Source organism: Nomascus leucogenys, chromosome 1a (assembly GCF_006542625.1).
Source record: "Nomascus leucogenys isolate Asia chromosome 1a, Asia_NLE_v1, whole genome shotgun sequence".
Classification (NCBI taxonomy): Eukaryota; Metazoa; Chordata; class Mammalia; order Primates; family Hylobatidae; genus Nomascus; species Nomascus leucogenys.
This window is the reverse complement of record NC_044381.1, coordinates 66,482,429-66,506,480: the sequence shown is the minus strand read 5'-3', so window position 1 is coordinate 66,506,480 and position 24,052 is coordinate 66,482,429. Positions and strand designations below refer to the sequence as shown.

General features: G+C 40.3%; 1 protein-coding gene across 2 annotated transcripts in view; it reads right to left on the bottom strand.

Moving 5' to 3' along the window:
- Positions 1-24,052, bottom strand: part of KLHDC1 (kelch domain containing 1) — a 63,758-nt gene that overhangs the window by 31,289 nt on the left and 8,417 nt on the right. For both annotated transcript variants that reach the window (XR_004029585.1, XM_030810128.1), the window contains exons 2-5: positions 15,350-15,420; positions 14,761-14,878; positions 14,198-14,316; positions 309-387 (exon numbers count right to left, since the gene is read on the bottom strand). Coding sequence is in view for 1 of the 2 variants with exons in the window: in XM_030810128.1 (XP_030665988.1) it covers positions 309-387; positions 14,198-14,316; positions 14,761-14,878; positions 15,350-15,420 (387 nt within the window). In the remaining variant the exon portion in view is untranslated. The remainder of the gene's footprint in view (positions 1-308; positions 388-14,197; positions 14,317-14,760; positions 14,879-15,349; positions 15,421-24,052) is intronic.

Genomic DNA, 24,052 nt, shown 5'->3' with positions numbered 1-24,052 from the left:
TTGTGGTTAAATATGAACATAATTTTTCCAAGTTGCGCTAAAGCTTCTACCTGTCTAACAGAAGCAGGTATCTGATTAATGATATAAGAAAAGAAATTACTCTGCCAATAGCCATGAAGGCTAATACCACTAGAGAGATACCTTTTGCCAAATGGATCCAAATGTTAAAGAGAAAAAACACATTTTTTCATAGTGTAAATTACGACAAATTGGTAGCTCCAAAAATGAGAAAGACTAGACTCATTATTTCTAAGATGTTAAGGCTATACTGAATTGGAGGAAAATGTAAACAGTGATTACTATCTTACCCAAGATGCATCATGAACATCAAAACAGTCTTGGAGTTCACTGTGTCGCCTACACCCATAACCACCAAAATATATTAGTCTGAAAAACAAATACGAAATGACACACTTTAGGAATTCTGTTTCCAGTTTGTTCATAGAAAGCTGAAAAAGAAGGCCGGGCGCGGTGGCTCACGCTTGTAATCCCAGCACTTTGGGAGGCCGAGGCGGGCAGATCACGAGGTCAGGAGATCGAGACCACGGTGAAACCCCGTCTCTACTAAAAATACAAAAAATTAGCTGGGCGTGGTAGCGGGCGCCTGTAGTCCCAGCTACTTGGAGAGGCTGAGGCAGAAGAATGGCGTGAACCTGGGAGGCGGAGCTTGCAGTGAGCCGAGATCGCGCCACTGCACTCCAGCCTGGGTGACAGAGCGAGACTCCGTCTCAAAAAAAAAAAAAAAAAAAAGCAAGCTGAAAAAGATCCTCTCACCCTAACAACCCTAACACAAAATCACAGTTCAAAAAGAATAAAGAGCTGAGGGAACAAAGAGACCTAAATAAAACAATTCCAGAAAGTGATGAGCTCTCAATGGGAAAGAAGAGACCCATAGCTGCTTTCATCCCTTGTGTAACAGCAAGAGGAAGAATCCAGCACATACAGGGCTTGTAAGAAGAAACTACCCAAATTTTTAACAGCTACATTTATATTGGCATGGCAAATTAGATTTTTTTTTATTTATTTTTTTGAGACACGGTTTCCCTCTGTCACCCAGGCTGGAGTGCAGTGGCATGAACATGATCTCGGCTCACTGCAACCTCCACCTCCTGGGCTCAAGCAGTCCTCCTGCCTCAGACCTCTGAGTAGCTGTGACTACAGGTGCGTGCCACCATGCCTAGCTAATTTTTGTATTTTTGTAGAGATGGGGTTTCACCATATTGCCCAAGCTGGTCTTGAACTCTTGGGGTCAAGTTATCCTCCTACCCTGACCTCCCAAAGTGCTGGGATTACAGGCATGATACGGTTTGGCTGTGTCCCTACCCAAATTTCATCTTGAATTCCCATGTGCTGTGGGAGGGATCCAATGAGAGGTAATTAAATCATGGGGACAGGTGTTTCCCTGACCTCATGATAGTGAATAAGTGTCATGAGATCTGATGGTTTTCTTTTTTCTTTTTTTTTGAGACAGAGTCTCTCACTCTTGTCGCCCAGGCTGGAGTGCAGTGGCGTGATCTCTGCTCAAGGCAATCTCTGCCTCCCGGGTTCAAGCAAATCTCCTGCCTCAGCCTCCTGAGTAGCTGGGATTAGAGGCGCCTGCCATCACACCTGGCTAATTTTTGTATTCTTAGTAGAGACAGGGTTTCACCATGTTGGCCAGGCTGGTCTCGGACTCCTGACCTCAAGTGATCTGCCCACCTCGGCCTCCCAAAATGGTGGGATTACAGGCGTGAGCCACTGTGCCCGCTGATATGACGGTTTTCAAAAGGGGAGTTTCCCTCCACAAGCTCTCTTCTCTTATCTGCCACCATGTGAGACTTGCCTTTCACTTTCTGCCATAATTGTGAGGCCTCCCCAGCCACATGGAACTGTAAGTCCAATAAACCTCTTTCTCTTGTAAATTGCCCAGTCTTGCGTATGTCATTATCAGCAGTGTGAAAAAGGCCTAATACAAGGCTTGAGCCATGGCGCCTGGCCCCAAATTAGCATCTTAAGAAACCCGGCCTCAAAGACTTGGAATCAACCCAAATGTCCATCAATGATAGACTAAATTAAGAAAATGTGGCACATATACACCATGGAATACTATGCAGCCATAAAAAAAGATGAGTTCATGTCCTTTGTAGGGACATGGATGAAGCTGGAAACCATCCTTCTCAGCAAACTATCGCAGGGACAAAAAAACCAAACACTGCATGTTCTTACTCATAGGTGGGAATTGAACAACGAGAACACTTGGACACAGGAAGGGGAATATCGGACACAGGAAGGGGAATATCACACACCGGGGCCTGTCGTGGGGTGGCAGATGCCTTAGGAGATATACCTAATGTAAATGACGAGTTAATGGGTGCAGCACACCAACATGGCACATGTATACATATGTAACAAACCTGCACGTTGGGCACATGTACCCTAGAACTTAAAGTATAATAATAACAACAAAAAAAGAAAACCCAGTAGAGGGAATTTAACCTACTCCTTAACTCTTTCGCATAATCTGCAGGGAGGGATCAGGGTCAGTCACCAACAGCTGGAGGCAGAGGAGAGCTAAGAAAATCCCCTTTAGGCAATCTGAGTTTTGGACTACTAAAGTTTGGGATGCAAACAGGAGATCTGAAAGAAACACCTCAGGGGCATGCCAAACTTTTACACCGTATAGAGTACCTGCCCTCCAAAGGCCGGGGGAGGAGATGCAAGGCTGAAAGAGGTCTTCCAGGGTGCAGAAAGCATAAAGTGGGATCAGAGAGCAAAGAGAACTCCCTTGTGGCCAATGACTTACCAATTGGACTATAAAACACAGAGAGATCTCCCACAGTTCTGAGAGGTAGGAACGCAGCCGTGAAGCACAGCTGCAAATCTCTAGAAAATCTCAGTGCTCAAATAAGGGGCCCTAGTAAAGGAAAGTACTGTCCCAAAACATTTGAAGCCAGAGGTAAAACTCAATCAAACTAAAGCTACAACAAAGCCCAAATACAAATCACCTACAAATTAGACTGACTCAACTCTTACTCTAGCAACCTAAAAAAAGAAGAAAGGGCATGTCCCTTTCTGAAGATAAATATAATTTATTCCAATCTTTACTGTTCTTTCAGACAGAAGATCTGGCATATAATTTAAAAACTACAGGGAGGCTGAGGCAGACAGATTGCTTGAGGGCAGGAGTTTGAGATCAGCCTGGGCAACATAAGGAGACCTGTCTCCACAAGAAATAAAATAAAAAAAAAAAGGAAAGAAAGGTGTGGCGGTGCATACCTGTAGTCTCAGCTACTCAGGTGGCTGAGGTGGGAAGATTGCCTGAACTCAGAGTTCAAGGTTGTACTGAGTTATGATCACACCACTGCACTGCAGCCTGAGTGAGAGTGAGACCTTGTCTCAAAAAAATAAAAATTACAAAATACACAAAAAGGCACAAAAAAGTGGCCCATGATGATGAGAGAAAAGACTCAATATAAATAGACTCAGAGGTGGTCTAGATAATGGAATTATCAGAAAAGGCCTTTAAAAAAAACTATGATGAGGATACTAATAGCAGAAAGATATGGACAACATGCAGGAATAAATGGGTAATTTCAGCAAAGAGAACCATAAAAAAGAACAAAATGGAAATGCTAAAAATAGAAAATAAGATGTCAGAACTAAGGAATTCATTATATAGGTTAAACAGCAAACTTTTAGAAAAAATTTCCTTCCTGGAACTTGGTAATTAACAGCAAACTTGACATGGCAATGGAAAACATTAGTAAACTTGAAGACAAGTCAATAGATTCATAAAAAATATCCAAATTAAAACACAAAGAAAAGGAAAGAATGGGAAGAAAAGAAACAGGTAGCCAAAGCTTTGTGGAACAGTATCAAAATGGCCTAACATGCATGTAATGGGAGTCACAGAAGGGGAGACAAAGAAATATGGAGAAGAAATACTTGATAATATAATTACTAAGAAACTGATGGAAGCTATCAACCTACAAACCCAAGAAGCTCAGCACACTCCAAGTAAGATAAATACAAAGGAACTACACCAATGCATATTTAATCAAATTATTTAAGAGCAAAAATATAGAAGAGATAAAGAAAAAAAAAGACACAGAGAAACAAAAACACAAATGAGAGTAAATTTGTCACAAAAAAGATGGAGGCCAGACTGGGCACAGTGGGTCACACCTGCAATACCAGCAATGTGGTAGGCTGAGGCAGGAGGACTGCTTGAACCCAGGAGTTTCAGGTCAGCCTGGGCAACATAGTGAGATCCCCATCCCTACAAAAAATAAAAAAAGGCTGAGCGCTGTGGCTCAAGCCTGTAATCCCAGCACTTAGGGGGGCCAAGGCGGTCGGATCACCTGAGGTCAGGAGTTTGAGATGAGCCTGACCAACATGGAGAAACCCCGTCTCTACTAAAAATACAAAATTAGCTGGGTTTGGTGGTGCATGCCTGTAATCCCAGCCACAAGGGAGGCTGAGTCAGAATTGCTTGAACCTGGGAGGTGGAGGTTGTGGTGAGACCAGATTGTGCCACTGCACTCCAGCCTGGGCGACAGAGCGAGACTCCGTCTCAAAAAAAAACCAAAAAAAAAAAATGAGCTGGGTGTGGTGGCATGCACTTGTAGTCCTAGCTACTTGAGAGGAGGAAGGAGGAACGCTTGAGCCCAGGAGTTTGAGGCTGCAGTGAGCCATGACTGCATCACTGCACTTCAGCCTGGGTGGGTGATGGAGTGAGACCATCTCTATAACAAAAAAATAATAATAATAAATAAAGGAAAGAAATAAAAAGTAAGAAAGGAAGGGAAGAAAAAAGAGAAAGAAAAATGGAGGCCAAAAAGCAATGTAATAAAATCTGTAGGCTGGGTGCAGTGGCTCACGCCTGTAATCCCAGCACTTTGGGAGGTCGAGGCAGGTGGATCACGAGGTCAGGAGTTTGAGACCAGCCTGGCCGACACAGTGAAACCCTGTCTCTACAAAAAATAAAAAATAAAAATAAATTAGCCGAGCATGGTGGCGCATATCTGTAGTCCCAGCTACTCAGGAGGCTGAGGCAGGAGTATCACTTGAACCCGGGAGGAAGAGGTTGTGGTGAGCTGCGATCTCATCACTGCACTTCAGCCTGGACAACAGAGTGAGACGGTCTCAAAAAATATATATAAATAAAAATAAATAAATAAATAAATAAAACCTGTAAAGTGCTGAAAGAAAAAAAATCCTGTCAACCCAAATGGTCAAAGAAATCATAACGGAAATTTGAAATTATCTTGAGATAAAGGAAAATAAAAACATAACAAAACTTACGAGATGCAGCAAAGGCAGGGCTCAGAGGGAAATTTATAGCTGTAAATGCCTACATTAAAAATAAAATCTCAAATCCATAACATAACTGTACAAGTTAAGGAATTAGACAAGAACAAGCTAAACTTAATAGAGGGCAGAAGGAAGAAAATGATAAAGGTTGGAGACAAGATAAAAGAATGAATAGAAAAACAATCAAGAAAAACAACAGGCTGGGCGAGGTGGCTCATGGCTGTAATCCCAGCACTTTTGGGAGGTCAAGGCAGGCTGATCACTTGAGGTTAGGAGTTCGAGACCAGTTTGGCCAACATGGTGAAACCCTGTCTCTACTAAAAATACAAAAAAATTAGGTGGGTGTGGTGGCAGGCAGCTGTAATCCCAGCTACTTGGGAGGCTGAGGCAGGAGAATCGCTTGAACCCAGGAGGCAGTGAGCTACGATCGCGCCACTGCACTCCAACCTGGGCAACAAAGTGAACAGACTGAGACTACGACTCAAAAAAAAAAAAAAAAAGAAAGAAAGAAAGAAAAACGACAAAACAAAAGTTGATTCTTTGAAAACATCAACAAAATTGACAAATGCTTAGACAGCTGCACTAAGAAAAAAGAGAGCAGATTCAAATTACTAAAATCAGAAGTGAGAAAGAAATATTACTACTGATACTACAGAATAAAAAGGATGACAAAAGAATACTATGCTGGACATGCTGGTTCACACCTGTAATCCCAGCACTTTGGGAGGTGGAGGTAGGCAGATTGCCTGAGTCCAGGAGTTCAAGACCAGCCTGGCCAACATGGTGAAACCTTGTCTCTAAAAGTACAAAAAAAATTAGCTACGCGTGGTGGTATGCACCTGTAGTCTCGGCTGCTTGGCAGGCTGAGGTGGGAGAGTCACCTGAGCTTAGGAGGTAGAGGCTGCAGTGAACCAAGATAGCGCCACTACACTCCTGCCTGGGCAAGGGTGAGACCCTGTCTCAAAAACAAACAAACAACAACAACAAAACCACCAGAATACCATCAAGAAGGGTGTATCAACAAGTTGGATAACTTAGATGAAATGGAAAACTTCCTGGAAAGACCCACACCCTCAATGCCGGGCCAGAGGTTCACGCCTGTAATCCTAGCAATTTGGGAAGCTGCGGTGGAAGCATCACTTGAAGCCAAGAGTCTGAGACCAGCCTGGCAACATAATGAGACCCTATCCTTACAAATAATAAAAATCGTAGTCAGGGATGGTGGCACATGCCTGTAGTCCCAGCTACTCAGGAGGCTGAGATGGAAGGACTGCTTGAGGGTTCAAGGAATTCAAAGCTGCAGTAAGCCATGATAGCACCACTGCACTCCAGCCTGGTTAACAGAGAAAGACCCTGACTCTTATAAAAACAAAAATAAAATATATCTCAAGAAGAAATAGAAAATCTGAATAAACCTATAACAAGTAAGATGATTGAATCAGTAATCAAAACCCTCCCAAGAAAGAAAAGCCTAAGAATGGCTTCACTGGCGAATTCTACCAAATATTTAAAAAAGAATTAACACCAATCCCACTCAAACTCTTCCAAAAAAAAAAAGTGAGGAGGGAATACTTCCTAACTTACTTTGAGGCTAGCATTACCCTGATACCAAAGCAAGACAAATAAAATACAATTAAATATATCTGATAAGGGATCAACACTCAGAATACATTAAGTACTACTGTAACGTAACATCAAAAAGACAGACAACTCATTTTTTTTAAATGGGTAAAGGATTTGAACGACATTTCTCCAAAGAAGATGTACAAATGTCCAATAAGTCAACATCATTAGTCATTAGGAAAATACAAATCAAAACCACAGTGAAATACCATTTCATATCTGCTAGTATAGCTATTATTAAAAACACACATACACACACCCAAAATAAGCATAGGTGAGGATGTGGGGAAACTGGAACCCTTGTTCCTTGCTGGTGGGAATATAAAATGGTATAGTCACTATGGAAAATAGTTGGTGGTTCCTCAAAAACTTAAACATAGACTCACCAAATGACCCAGCAGTTCTATTCTTAACGTATATACTCAAAAGAATTGAAAACTGAATCACACGAAGTTATATGCCACATTGATGGCAGCATTATTCACAAATAGCCAAAAGGTAGAAACAACCCAAGCATCTATCAACATATAAATGGCTAACCAACATGCGGTATATACATACAGTGGAATATTACTCAGCCATAAAAAGGAATAATATATGCTACAACATAATGCACCTTGAAAACGTTAAGTGAAATAAGGCAGACAAAAAGAACAAACATTTTATGATTCAATTTTTATGAAATACCTATTATCTGCTTATTCATAAATTATTATAGACAGAAAGATTACAGGTCACCAGGGGTTGGAAAGAAGAGAGAATGGGGAGATACGGCTTAACGGGTACAGAGTTTCTGTTTGGAGTAATTAAAAAGTTTGGGAGTAGGTACTGGTGATGGTTGCACATTATGAAGGTAATTAATGCCACTGAATTGTACACTTAATATAGTTAAAATGAAAAATTTTATGTTTTATGTATTTACCACAACCTTTCAACAAGGTATAGCAAGCCCTGCGTGGTATCTCATGCCTGTAATCCCAGCACTTTGGAAGGCTGAGGTGGGCAGATCACCTGAGGTCAGGAGTTTGAGATAAGCCTGGCCAACATGGTGAAACCCCGTCTCTACCAAAAATACAAAAATTATCTGGGCATGGTCGCAGGCTCCTGTAACACCAGCTACTTGGGAGGCTGAAGCAGGAGAATCCCTTGAACCAGGGAGGCGGAGGTTGCAGTGAGTGGAGATCACGCCATTGCACTCCAGCCTGGGCAACAGAAGTGAGACTGTCTCAAAAAAAAAAAAAAAAAAAAAGCGTAGCAAAAGGTAAGTCTCCCTCCTACTCTCAGTCACTTAATTCCCTTGCCTAGGGCAATCACTGTTACTGGTTTCTTTTACATACTAACAATAACAAAAAAACCTTTAAAGATCCAAAAATACTTTATAGGGTAGATTAACCTGGAAAAACAAAGACAGAAAACCATAGTGGTTTACAGAAACACATGTCATTGCCATAAGCATTCAAAGATACTCCCTTTATACAAGCCTACGCTAGGTTCAGAGATAAGAGTTCAGTCCTATGTTTGCCTCTAGCCCTTAAAATGCTTTTTGCAAACCAAAATGACAAAAAATTAAGCGTAACCAGGAGGCAAATCAACAAAGCTATCAGTTACTCCTCCTAAAAAATTCTGTATATACCTGTGAATAAAAATCAACAATACATTGAAATATTTGTTACAACCAAGTAAGATTTATGTCAGAAACACGAGTATAGCATATTAGAAAATATTTAATGACATCAGTACTTAAATGAGAAAACAAACCTCAAACGACTTCAAAAGAAAAAGTATTTAATAAAAATCAATATTCATTGCTCATAAACATCTAGGTTTAAAAGGTAAGGCTATGTTTTATCTTTTATGTTATATATATGTGTATATATATGTGTATGTGTATATATATATGTATGTGTGTGTGTATATATATACATTTTTTGTTTTTGTTTTTGAGACAGAGTCTCACTCTTGTCACCCAGGCTGGAGTGCAATGGTATAACCTCAGGTCACTGCAACCTCCGCCCCCCAGGTTCAAGCAATTCTCCCGCCTCACCCTCCTAAGTAGCTGGGACTACAGGTGCCTGCCACCACACCCAGCTAATTTTTGTATTTTTAGTAGAGACGGGGTTTCACTATGCCAGCCAGGTTGGTCTCGAACTCCTGACCTCAAGTAATCCGCCCGCCTCAGCCTCCCAAAGTGCTGGGCTTACAGGCATGAGCCACCACGTCCGGCCTATAGTTTATATATACTTTTATATGTACTTAATATAATATACTTAATATAATAAAGTAGGCCGGGCACGGTGGCTCACGCCTGTAATCCCAGCACTTTGGGAGGCTGAGGCGGTTGGATCATGAGGCCAAGAGATCAAAACCACCCTTGCCAACATGGTGAAACCCCGTCTGTACTAAAAATACAAAAATTAGCTGGGTGTGGTGGTGAGTGCCTGTAATCCTAGCTACTCGGGAGGCTGAGGCAGGAGAATAGCTTGAACCAGGGAGTCAGAGGTTGCAGGGAGCCGAGATCATGCCACTGCACTCCAGTCTGGGTGACAGAATGAGACTCTATCTCAGAAAAAAAAAAAAAAGTAAAATATATGTAAATATATATACATTTAATATAATATAGTAAGTATATATAATACAAAAAATATATATAATATATATTAAGTACATATGTATATATAAAATATATAAAAATAAGTTTCCATATATATGGAAATAAAGTATATATATATAATTTCCATATATATGGAAATAAAGTATATATGTAATTTCCATATATATGGAAATAAAGTATATATAAATATATATTAAGTATATATGTAAAAGTATATATAATATATAAATAGACATATTTTATATTATATATACTATGTGTTAAGTATACGCTAAAATATATGTTATATAACATATACTATACATGTATAGTATAGTATAGTATATGAGTCAGAGTATTTGAGTCAAATACTATACTATACATGAGTATATGAGTCAAATACTATACTATACATATCCTCCTGCCTCAGCCTCCCAAGTAGCTGGGACCACAGGTGCATAGCATACCACCACACCTGGCTATTTTTTTTTCTTACTTGTTGTAGAGATGAGGTCTCACTGTGTTGCCCAGGCTGATCTCAAACCCCCGTCCTCAAGGGATCCTCCGGCCTTGACCTCCCAAAGTACTGGGATTACAGGCATGAGCCACTACAACCAGCCTAGATTTTTTTTGGTTTTTGAGACAGAGTCTCGCTCTGTCGCACAGGCTCAAGTGCAATGGTGCGATCTCAGCTCACTGCAACCTCCACCTCCCGGGTTCAAGCCATTGTCCTGCCTCATCCTCCCAAGTAGCTGGGATTACAGGTGCCTGCCATCACGCCTGGCTAATTTTTTGTATTTTTAGTAGAGACAGGGTTTCACTATGTTGGCCAGGCTGGTCTTGAACTTCTGACCTCATGATCTGCCCGCCTCGGCCTCCCAAAGTGCTGGGATTACAGGTGTGAGCCACCACGCCCAGCCCAGCCTAGATTTTTAAACTTTATTTAAAACATATTTATATATTCTAGCTGGGCACAGTGTCTTACATCTATAGTCCCAGCACTTTGGCAGGCCAAGGCGGGTGGATCACTTAAAGCCAGGAGTTCAAGACCAGCCTGGCCAACATAGTGAAACCCTGTCTCTACTAAAAATACAAAAATTAGCCAGGCATGGTGGCATGCACCTGTAATCCCAGCTACTTGGGAGGCATGAGAATTGTTTGAACCCAGGAAGTGGAGGTTACAGTGAGCCAACATCGTGCCACCACACTCCAGCCTGGGCGACAGAGTGAGACTCTGTCTCAGAAAAAAAAAAAAAAAAAAAAAAAAAAAAAAAAAAAAATATATATATATATATCTCCTGCCTCAGCCACCTGAGTAGCTGTGACCACAGGTGTGCGCCACCACACCCAGTTAATGTTTTGTCTTTTTAGTAAAGATGGGGTTTTGTCATGTTGGCCAGGCTAGTCTTGAACTCCTGACCCCAAGCGATCCTCCTACCTCAGCCTCCCAAAATGCTGGGATTATAGGTAAGAGCCACTAGGGCAGGCCGACATCAAATATTTCAAATCCATGATTTTAAAATGGTAATTTAAAACCTTACTGACCACTTTGAAGGATACTAGAGAAATGACTCAATTGATTCTAAAGGGGAAAGAATCAAGCATTTATCCTGATTTTCCTATACAAACAGTACCTTAGGGTTAATACACAGTTAAAGTTTCTTTTTATAGAAGTATTCCACTAATAAATTAAGAACAAATAATAGAATTAGAATATCATCACTTTGCATCTTCTCGTACAAAAATGGATCTAGGCAACAATCATTGGTGCTTGCTAACATACAGAGACAAGCAAACATTATGTGCCCACTAATATCTAAAAATAGTTAGCTATGGGCCAGGTGCGGTGGCTCATGCCTGGAATCCTAGCACTTTGGGAGGCCGAGGCGGGCAGATCACGAGGTCAGGAGATAGAGACCATCCTGGTTAACACGGTGAAACCCTGTCTCTACTAAAGATACAAAAAAAAAAAATTACCTGGGTGTGGTGGCGAGCGCCCATAGTTCCAGCTACTCGGGAGGCTGAGGCAGGAGAATGGCGTGAACCTGGGAGACGGAGCTTGCAGTGAGCCGAGATCGCGCCACTGCACTCCAGGCTGGGTGACAGAGCGAGACTCCATCTCAAAAAAAAAAAAAAGTTAGCTATGGGCCGGGCGTGGTGGCTCGTGCCTGTAATCCCAGCACTTTCAGAGGCCAAGGCGGGTGGATCACCTGAGGTCAGGAGTTCAAGGCCAGCCTGACCAACATGGTAAAACCCCGTCTCTACTAAAAAATACAAAAATTAAGCCAGGTGCGGTGGCTCATGCCTGTAATCCCAGCACTTTGGGAGGCGGAGGCAGGCAGATCACAAGATCAGAAGTTCGAGACTAGCCTGGCCAATATGGTGAAACCCTGTCTCTACTAAAGATACAAAAAAAACTAGCCAGGCGTGGTGGCACACGCCTGTAGTCCCAGCTACTCGGGAGGCTGAGGCAGGAGAATCACCTGAACCCAGAAGGCGGAGGTTGCAGTAAGCCAAGATTCCACCACTGCACTTCATCCTGGGCAATAGAGGGAGACTCCGTCTCAAAAAAAAAAAAAAAAAAAAAAAAGCTATGAAGTACTTTTTATTTGCTCCCAAACCAACAACCAATACAAGAACATGAATTTGCTTAAGTTTCTAGATCTAAGTACCAATTTACAGAAAATAGAAGGTGTAGATGAATATGTTAAATGGTATCACAGAGATACAACGAACACAGTGTAGACTATTGGGATTCTATAGCCAAATGACATGGTTTCTTTATCAAATAAATTTCAAGAAGAAAACAACAAAAAAGACCAAAAGGAAATCTCTAGAATAAAAGCAACTATATATATGGAAGACATATTGGCTGGGTGCAGTGGCTCATGCCTGTAATCCCAGCACGTTGGGAGGCCGATGCGGGTGGATCACAAGGTCAGGAGATCGAGACCATCCTGGCTAACATGGTGAAACTCGGTCTCTACTAAAAATACAATCAAATTAGCCAGGCATGGTGGTATGCGCCTGTCATCCCAGCTATTTGGGAGGCTGAGGCAGGAGACTTGCTTGAACTCGGGAGGCAGAGGTTACAGTGAGCCGAGATGGCACCACTGTATTCCAGCCTGGGTGACAGAGCGAGATTCTGCCTCAAAAAAAAAAAAAAAAAGAAAAGAAAAAGACATATAAATCGATTATAATGTATAGACCTTATCTAGTCCTCTACTGAACAAATTGTTTAAAAACATTTAAGAGACAAACAAGCAAATCTGAAAACTGGAAATCAAATAATGAATGATATTTTAAAACACAAATAAAATTTAATAATTAGCAATGAAGAAAACCCTTAAAACAAAAATATAAGAACTCAAATAACAGAGTTGATGGCCAGAAAATATGAGGAGCTGAAACAGAATTGTTAGAAATTAGGAAAGAAGGCCAGGCGCAGTGGCTCACACATGTAATCCCAGCACTTTGGGAGGCTGAGGCAGGCAAATCACGAGGTCAGGAGTTCGAGGCCAGCCTGGCCAACATGGCGAAACCCCATCTCTACTAAAAATACAAAAATTAGGGCCAGGTGCAGTGGCTCACACTTGAAATCCCAGCACTTTGGGAGGCTGAGATGGGCGGATCACAAGCACAGGAGATCGAGATCATCTTGGCTAACACAGTGAAACCCTGTCTCTACTAAAAATACAAAAAAAATTAGCCGGCATGGTGGCACGCCCCTGTAGTCCCAGCTACTCGGGAGGCTGAGGCAAGAGAATTGCTTGAACCTGGGAGGTGGAGGTTGCAGTGAGCTGAGATCGTGCCATGGCACTCCAGCCTAGGCGACAGAGCGAGACTCTGTCTCAAAAATAAATAAATGAATAAATGAATAAATAAATAAATAAATAAAATAAAAACACAAAAATTAGCCGGGCATGGTGGCAGGCGCCTGTAATCCCAGGTACTTGGGAGGCTGAGGCCAGAGAATCGCTTGAACCCGGGAGGCAGAGGTTGCAGTGAGCAGAGATCATGCCACTGCACTTCAGCCTGAGCGACAGAGTGAGACTCCATCTCCAAAAAAACAAAAAACAAACAAAAAAATTTAGGAAAGAAATAAAAGGGGAGAAAAACTCATTTCAGAAATGAAGACAATGTTACAAATAGTAAAGAGACAGTTATCACAGAAAATACAGTAGAGGACATAAAGAGTAAAAATGTGAAAAACCACAAAAAATAGTTAAAAAGAATTAGCAAGAAATGATAAGCAGGGAGTGAGGAGCTAAAATGTTCATAACTAAAGTTCCCTTCTTCCCAAAAATGGAACAGAAGGATTAAAAACATAACTCACAAAAACTGGCATTGAAGGAATAGGAAGGAGAGAGGGATGAAGAGGCTACCATCTAGTTTTATTGACGCTCAGAGTAGGGGAATGATAGATATTGTTCAGAGAAAAAGAATGAGTAATATATGAAAGTATAAATATAAGCACTGGATTTACTCAAGGTCCTACCCAGTGCAATAAGGCAACAAAAAGTTTAAAGATTAGAAAGGAAGAAATAAAACAGGCATTGTCAGATATTGATTATTTAGAAAATCAATTGCTATCCTGAAGAAACTCATACCTTTAAGCGTTCTGTATTTTAGCCAAAAGCTATTATCTTTGCTTAGGTAGATATAATGCATTAAGTGCAACTGCTGCATTACCTGTCTTTGTATACCCAGCAGGAAAGTTTATCACGTGGTGTAGGTGGTTGTCCTTCAAAGTTGGTGATTTTTTCCCAAATGTAGGTTCCATCTCTTGTTCGTAAATTAACAAAATAAAGCTTTAAAAGATGAGAACACTATTAGCAGACAGGGCATTTAAAAATTAAATCTATATCAGAGGGAATGTGATCCAAGAATTAATACTATTTTTTTCTTTTTAATAGGTAAGCTTGTTACCTATTAAAAATTAAAAATTGTAGAATTAATAAAAATGAGACTGTTTTAGGAGTAAAAATGATATATAAAACATATTAAAATGGGTCTTTCCCATCCTGCTCTTATCCTATGAATATCAATTAAATATGCAGTTAATTCTGAAGCAGAAAGACACAGAAGAAGAGAAGAGCAGGACTGCTGCATTTTCAATCTAGCTTTAAAATCTTTAATTACAAGTTTAAGGTTTTCTATATATATCTTCTTTTTAAAATATTTGTAACTTGTGAGATGAAATGATACATTAAATATTACATTTTGCTGCACTCTTGAATTAAAGAAATTATTACTCGATTGCTGTATCCTTTGTCATCATATCCTCCAAAAATGTACAGCTTTCCATTAATGCAAGCACCACAGCTTCCTGACATGGAGGCTGGGAGTTCTCCTTCCATGAGGTGCATTCTCCTGCAGCAAGAATAACATGGAATCCCATAACTTTCCAGAAAGGCAAATTAAAATTCTCTTTAAATTCCATGACTACTTTTGTCAGTGAAAACTGTCACTGCCAATTACAGTTACAATGTAATGGTGGCCAATAATGTAAAAACTCTAAGAAGATCCAGGGTAAAAATTTTTCAATCTGCTAGGAAAAAAAAATCACAAAAATTTCACACATCACTAGAACTGGAAATTTGCAGAATAAAACGAAATCTTCAGAGACAGCACTGGTCTTGAGAGAAATACTAAAAGACAAAAAATGGAGAAAGGAAGACAGCAGGGGAATGAAAGAGTCAGAAAATAAAAGCATTGAAAGGAAAGGGAGACTTCAAAAATGCTGCAGTATGTTCAAAGTATGGTCTCAGATTCCCTAAAAGTCTACAGAAACATTTATAATAGATATTAAGATCAGACAGTATGCAATTTAAAATTACTTACCACAACCCACTATCAATATCATAGGTCCAAATTTCATCATTAGGCAAATATACTTCATTGTCTTCAATAGACTAAAAATACAGAATACATAAAATTATGTTTATCAATTACATAGCAAACAGTTACACAGCTTCTTAGGATGAGAAAAATTGCTAGTAAAATACTATAAAACACAAAAGAAGGCTCAAGGATTTTTTTCAATATAAAATAAAATATATCAAAAGAAAAGGAAAGAAGATTTTCTAAGAGAAAGTGGGAAAACAATAAAGGATCAAAATAAAACACAGCAAGTATATAAGTCTCAAGAAAATAATTAGGGCAATTAAACCTTTAAAAGGGGCTTTATGTAAAAGAAAATAGCAAAACAATAAGATTTAGAGCAGAATATTAAAGACTATAAAGCCAGGAAGAAAAAGATCATCAAAAAAAGGGCAATACATTTTGGGTGACAGGAAGTATTAATGGAGGAAATTTTTTAAAGATACAATTAAATATCTTATTAAGATATCTCAGGTACTTTAATTCACTGAACATATTTTTTGAGTGTCTACTATATGCAAGGCATAGTATTAGTTGTTCATTAAATCTAGAATATAAGGCTCACAATACATTTAACTAGTTAAAATGACAACTCTGAACTTGAATAATCTCTAAAGAAGCTGATCACAAATAGAATAGCACATTCTGACATTCATGATGAAAAGATAAATAAGACTTGTATAACAATCTTACTTATTTTGAGCTTAAACAAACTTAGGGGTTAAAATAAATTTTTACATAAATCTGTCATAGTTCTCAGAATCTACATAATAATTCAAAAATAACCGGCTGGGCGCAGTGGCTCAGCCAGCATTTTGTAATCCCAGCACAGTGTAATCCCAGCACTCTGGGAGGCTCAGGCAGGTGGATGACCTGAGGTTAGGAGTTTGACACCAGCCTGGCCAACATAGTGAAACTCCACCTCTACTAAAAATACAAAAAAACTGGCCAGGCATGGTGGCATATGCCTGTAATCCCAGCTACTTGGGAGGCTGAGGCAGGAGAATCGCTTGAACCTGGGAGGCGGAGGTTGCAGTGAGCTGAAATCATGCCACTGCACTCCAGCCTGGGCAAAAGAGTGAGAATTCATCTCAAAAAAAAAAAAAAAAAAAAAAAGCTAGTTTTAAAATAGCACTTTAAGAATTTCTAAAACTATGTAATACATAAGTTATTAACATGCTAAGAAGATTTAGCTGTTTCTCATTGTATCTTCTTTAAATTTAAAAATAGGCCGGGTGTAGTGGCTCATTCCTGTAATTCCAGCACTTTGGGAGGCCAAGGCAGGAGGATCGCTTGAATCCAGGAATTTAAGACCAGCCTGGGCATCATAGCCAGACCCTGTCTCTAAAAAAAAAAAAAACACCAAAAAATTAGTTAGGCCTGGTGGCACATGCCTGTAGTCCTAGCTACTCAGGAGGCTGAGGTGGGAGGATCACTTGAGCTCAGGAGTTTGAGGCTGTAGTGAGCTATGATAGTACAACTGCACTCCAGCCTCGGTGACAGAGGCAGACCCTGTTTCTTAAAAAAAAAAAATAGGCCGGGTGTTGTGGCTCATGCCTGTAATCCCAGCACTTTGGGAGGCAGAGGCAGGTGGATCACGAGGTCAAGAGATCAAGACCATCCTGGCCAACATGGTGAAACCCTGTCTCTAATAAAAATACAAAAATTAGCTGGGTGTGGTGGCGTGCGCCTGTAATCCCAGCAACTCGGAAGGCTGAGGCAGGAGAATCCCTTGAACCCTGGAGGTGGAAGTTGCAGTGAGCTGAGATTGTGCCTCTGCACTCCAGCCTAGGCAACAGATGAGACTCTGTCTTTTGAGACTCTGTCTCAAAAAAAAAAAAAAAAAGAGTATCTTGTCTACCATGTCTCTCTCTCTCTCTCTCTCTCTCATACACACACACACACACACACACACACACACACACACACACACACGTAAAAATAGAAAACCGTTGTATTAGTTCCAAGGAAATTAAACTTACACTCATGTCTGAGTCTTTTCAATAGATGGTGCAAAAGAATAAAACTAGATTCCTATCTTTCACCATATATAAAAATCACATCAAAATGGATTAAAGACTTAAATCTAAGGCTTCAAACTATAAAACTACTACAAGAAGACATGGGGGAAACTCTCCAGGACATTGGTCTGGGCAAAAATTTCTTGAATAATACCCCACAGGCACAGGCCACCAAAGCAAAAATGGACAAACGGGATCATATCAAGTTTAAATGCTTCTGCACAGTGAAGGGAACAATCAAGAAAATGAAGTGACAACCTACAGAATGGGAGAAAATATTTGCAAACTCCCCATCTGACAAGGGATTAATAACCAGAATATATAAGGAGCTCAAACGACTCTACAGGAAAAAAATCTAACAATCTAATTTAAAAATGGGCAAAATATTTGTATATACATTTCTCCAAAGAAGACATATGAATGGCAAACAGGCATAGGAAAAGGTGCTCAACATCACTGATCATCAAATAAATGCAAATCAAAACTACAGTGAGATATCATCTCACTTCAGTTAAAACGGCTTTTATCCAAAAGAAAGGCGATAACTAATGCTAGCAAGGAAGTGAAGAAAAGGGAACTCTCATACACTGTTGGTGGGAATGTAAATTAGTACAACTACTATGGAGAACAGTTTGGAGATTTCTTTAAAAATTAAAAATAGAGCTACCATATGATCCAGCACCCCCACTGCTAGGTATATATGCAAAAGAAAGGAAATCAGTGTATCGCAGGGATATCGGCACTCCCATGTTTGTTGCAGCACTGTTCACAATACCCAAAATTTGGAAGCAACTTGTGTCCATCAACACATGAATGGATAAAGAAAATGTGGTACTCATACACAATGGAGTACCATTCAGCCATAAAAAAGAATGAGATCTTGTTATTTGCAATAACATGGATGGAACTAGAGGTCATTAGCTAAATGAAATAAGCCAGACACAGACAGGCAAACATCACATGTTCTTACGTGAAATCTAAAAATCAAAACAATTGACCTCATGGAGAGAGAGAGCAGAAGGATGGTTACCAGAGGCTGGGAAGGGTAGTGGGAGGGTGGGAGTGGGTGGGTAGAGATGGCTAAAGGGTACCAAAAAATAGAAAGAATAAGACCTAGTATTTGAGGAAGCTGCGAAGATGGCGGAGTAAGGCGTGCCGCTGTAAGTTGGCCTCTGGGCCGGGGGCGGGCAGCCCCCGGGAGGCCAAGTGCATCTGTCGGACCTTGCAAGGAGAAGAAAAAAAAGAAATCGGCCAGAAGAAGGAACTAACCGAACATTCTTCCTCCCTACCTTACAGAGGGGAGTGGTCATCTACACTAAAGCAAAGTGTCACGCGCGTCCCTGCGAAGAGACCACCAAACAGGCTTTGTGTTCCTCAGCACAGGAAGAAAATTTTCCTTGACCTTTAGGTGTTTTTTTATTAATCTCGAAAACAAAATTCTGAACTCAGGACTTGGCAAGTGTCTCTATGTTGTCTCCTAGAGTGGGTAGTCCTGCTTCTTTTACCCAGTTACTTTCCCTATTCTTGAAATGTGGCTATCACTTCTCTACACATTACCTCCATGATTTGGAATGGAAAACGCCACTTTTCTTTTTGTTCTGCCTCTCAAATTCAACACAGAGGAGCTCCTAGGATTCCAGTTATCCTGCTAAGATCTCCAGGAAGAAAGAAGCAACTCGCATGGGTCTTCTGCTATTTGCTTAATTATAAAGACATCATTTTGCAAGCTGAAGGCTGAGTTTCATTTGAAACAGATGCTTAGGTGGTGGTATTTGTGAATACTTTTCATTCCAAGCAAGAAGACTAAAGAAGTAGCAAGTATGGATGACTTCAGGGTTTAAAAAAAATGTCTTCCAGTTTCAGCCACTACCATGATAAGCACAGGTGAGACTGTAGCAGTAAATTCCAAATATGTGTTTCTAATTTGACGTGAAAGATACTAAAAATTTATATTTGTATATTTAAAAAAAAAGACCTAGTATTTGATAGCACAATAGGGTGAATAGTCAATAATAATTGTACATTTCAAAATAACTAAAAGAATATAACTGGATTGTCTGTAACACAAACGATAAATACTTGAGGGGATAGATACCCCATTTTATATGATGTGACTATTATGCATTGCATGCCTGTATCAAAGCATCTCATGCATCCCATAAATATATATACCTACTATGTACCCACAAAAATTAAAATAAAAAAAATTTTCGGACAGTGAAAAAACATAAACTTACACTCATGTCTGACTGAGGAATCCATATTAAATGGCTAAGTAAACAAATAATTATAAGAAGGGGAGCTACTGTACGAATCTAAGGTTTAATGGCATTAGTTTCCAGGAGCCTCACGTGTACTCCTTTATGAAAGTAATATTATAGGCTGGGCACGGTGGCTCACACCCGTAATCTTAGCACTTTGGGAGGCCGAGGCAAGCAGATCACAAGGTTAGGAGTTCCAGAGCAGCCTGGCCAATATGGTGAAACCCTGTCTCTACTAAATATACAAAAAAATTAGCTAGGCGTGGTGGCGGGCGCCTATAGTCTTAGCTATTTGGGAGTCTGAGGCAGGAGAATTGCTTGAACCTGGGAGGCGGAGGTTGCAGTAAGCTGAGATCATGCCACTGTACTCCAGCCTGGGTGACAGAGCGAGACTCCATCTCAAAAAAAAAAAAAAAAAAAAAAAGAAAGAAAGAAATGAATTGTCATTATTGTGTTTAAGTCCTTTCAATGGCTCCCTATTGCTTTTAGCATAGTCGAAAATGTTTATGATTCTATATTATATGGTACCTGCTATCCCTCAAAACTTCAAGTTGCCTTTCACACACAGTACGCTTTCGGTACTTAACATCTCCTAGTTCCTTGCTATGGTAGGACCATTCATCTATTCTCCTTTTTCTTCTTATAGTGCTCTTTCAGAGTTTGCCTAACTCCTCCTTTTTTGGGAATCATCTTAAATGTACTTCTCTAACCTATTCTTTAAAATAGTTTAAATTATTAAGGTCCCCTATTAAAGGCTCTCATAGTCCTGTACTTTCCCTTTGAAGTTCTTTGTCTGTATCACACCCACCCTCACCACCACCAATACTGCTAAACTGTAAGCTTCATGAGTACAGGGATCTTGTCTATCTTGTTATGCTCCCAGAGCCTACTACAGTGCTTCACACATAAAAGACAAATAAAATATTTATTGATTGAGTGAGCCACCGCACCCAGCCCAAGTTTTCCTTCTCTACTGGATTATTCCTATCAATATACAAACATGCCTCATTTCATCTTTCAAAAAAAAATTCTCCCTTGACTCCTTCTCTTCCTATTTCTAGGAATGGTTAGAATATGTTTGACAAGGCCAGGCACAGTGGCTCATGCTTGTAATCCCAGCACTTTGGGAGGCCGAGGTGGGCAGATCACCTGAGGTCAGGAGTTCAAGGCCAGCCCAGCCAACATGGTGAAACTCCGGCCTCTACTAAAAATACAAAAAATTAGCTGGGTGTGGTGGCGGGTGCCTGTAATCCCAGCTACTCAGGAGGCTGAGGCACGAGAATTGCTCGAGCCTGGGAGGCAGAGGTTGCAGTGAGCCCAGATTGTGCCACTGCACTCCAGCCTGGGTGACAAAGCAAGACTCCGTCTCAAAAAAAAAAAAAAAAGAAGAAGAAACAGAAAAGGAAAAAAAATAAAAAGACAAGCTATAAATTGAAGACATATTCAACTCACACAATTTTGTATTTTAAAACTTGTATAAATTAGTTTAAAAAAAGCAAATAATCCAATAGAAAAATGAGCGAAAGACATGAGCCAGCATTTTTACAGAAGACACAAATAGTCCATAAAGTTAGACACCCAATTTTATCAGTAACCAAGGGCAATGAAAACAAAAACCACAATGAACTATCATGTCACATTCACTGGAATGGCAAAAATGTAAGGCCAGATGGTACCAAATGTGTTGTCAAGGATATGGGGCAAGGAAGTGGCTGGTTGGAGTGTAAATTGATACAAATATTTTGGTAACAGTCCGACATTTCCAAATAATTTTAGAGATGTGCATATCAAGTGATCCAACATTTCATTCATTGGTAGATTCCCTAGGGAATGTACATGCCCTTGTGAATATACAATAGGAAGCATGTTATAAGAATGCTTACAATAGCAAAAAATTAGAAACATTCAAATATTCACCAATAATGGAATGGATAAATTGCAGTAAACTCATACAGTAGAATGTTATACAGAATATACATCAAATGAATGGATCTAGAGATGATGATTTTCAAATTATTTAACAACTGGGCAGCATAGGCATTGACCAATCAGAATAGATGTCAAACAACAACAGGTACAGCCATACAAGTACACAACAGTTGACTATAAGCAATGTATGAATCTAAAAACTAAAAGAATTCATGAAAGAGGCTGGGCTCACACCTGTAATCCCAGCACTTTGGGAGGCTGAGGTGGGTGGATCACCTAAGGTGAGGAGTCCAAGATCAGCCTGGCCAACATGGTGAAACCCCGTTTCTACTAAAAATACAAAAATTAGCTTGGTGTGGTGGCAGGCACCTGTAATCCCAGCTACTTGGAAGGCTGAGGCAGAAGGATCACTTGAACCCGGGAGGCGGAGGTTGCAGTGAGCTGAGATCACGCCACTGCAATCCAGCCTAGGCAACAAGAGCGAAACTCTGTCTCAAAAAAAAAAATTCATGAAAGAAAACATATGCTATGATTCCAAACCAAGTAATATATTGTTTAGAGATATATGTGAGGTAAAACTATAGAGAAAAGAAATTTAAGATAGTGGTAACCTGTATGAGTGGAGGTGGTGGGAGCAATGTAATCAACGCAGGATAAAAGGAAGCTTCTAAGGTATTGTTTATTTCTTAATCTGGAAACCAAACAGTTGTTTACATTTAAATAATACTTATTTTATACAGTCTATTGTATATATATTTCAAATTCAAAAATTAACTAAATAAAATTTTAAGAAATGAATATTAAGTAGCTCACAGAATCATCAGGGAGGCTGGAGAACCAGCCTCTGGTCTATGTAAGGAAGGGCGAGGTCTGAAACCATGCCAAGAGAGCAGGACTGTGGTCACTGGTGCACACCACACTGCTGCCTTTTATGCAAGGAAACTTGATCTTCCTAAACTGTACTGCAGGCTAAGAATCTTCTACAGGTCATGGATTTTTTTTTCTTTTGAGACGGAGTCTCGCTCTGTCACCCAGGCTGGAGTGCAGTGGCGCGATCTTGGCTCACTGCAAGCTCCGCCTCCCGGGTTCATGCCATTCTCCTGCCTCAGCCTCTCCAAGTAGCTGGGACTACAGGCGCCCGCCACCACGCTCGGCTAATTTTCTGTATTTTTAGTAGAGATGGGGTTTCACCGTGGTCTCGATCTCCTGACCTCGTGATCCACCCGCCTCGGCCTCCCAAAGTGCTGGGATTACAAGCGTGAGCCACCGCGCCCGGCCAGGTTGTGGTTTTTTATATCTGTATTCCCAAGTCCAAATCTAGCACAGATTCATCTAACCAATGGAGTCCTAGCCACTTGCCTGCAACCTAGCTGCAAGTGAGGCAGGAAAAGTTAGTACCTGACTTTCAAGTATTTTTATTGGGTACCTACTATGAGCTGTAACCAGTTCTAGACATTGAGGATACAACAGAGAACAAGTTATATATCTTATATTTTATGAGGATAAGTAGGAGACAACTAGAATAAATACCCTGACAATATTCACTCACTAGGGGAATACCACAAATAGAGAAAGAAGGTTTATATTCTGGTCATTTAAAAAGAATGATAAATGTCTTCCATATGACATAGATGACCAATGTGATCATTTATGAATATATAAAGTAGAACTATTAGGTTAAAGAGAAAACACATCTTACATTTTTAATACACATTGCTAAATTTCTCCTCAAAAAGGTTATACAAACTTGTACTCTTATTACCAGTGTACTAGTAATTCATTTCTCCACACTCTTTGCCAGAATTCTAATCTTCACAAATTGGAGAAGAAAAACCTCATTGTAATTTTTACTTGGGTTTCTTTTATTTGTATATTTGTATTTATTTTGTAAATTGCACTTATCCATTGCTCATTTTTCAATGGGTATGTTATCCTTATCTTTTTTTTGAGACAGAATTTTGCTCTTGTTGCCCAGGCTGAGTGCAATGGTGTGATCTTGGCTCACTGCAACCTCTGCCTCCCAGGTTCAAGCGATTCTCCTGCCTCAGCCCCCTGAGTAGCTGGGATTACAGGCACATGCCACCATGCCCGGCTAATTTTTTTTTTTTTTTTTTTTTGAGAAAGAGTTTCACTCTTGTTGCCCAGCCTGGAGTGCAATGGCATGATCTTGGCTCACCAGAACCTCTGCCTCCCAGGTTCAAGCGATTATCCTGCCTCAGCCTCCCGAGTAGCTGGGATTACAGGCCTGTGCCACCATGCCTGGCTACTTTTTTATTTTTAGTAGAGACAGGGTTTCTCCATGTTGGTGAGGCTGGCCTCAAACTCCCGACCTTAGGTGATCCACCCACCTCGGCCTCCCAAAGTGCTGGGATTACAGGTGTGAGCCACCATGCCCAGCTAATTTTTGTATTTTTAGTAGAGATGGGGTTTCATCATATTGGTCAGGCTGGTCT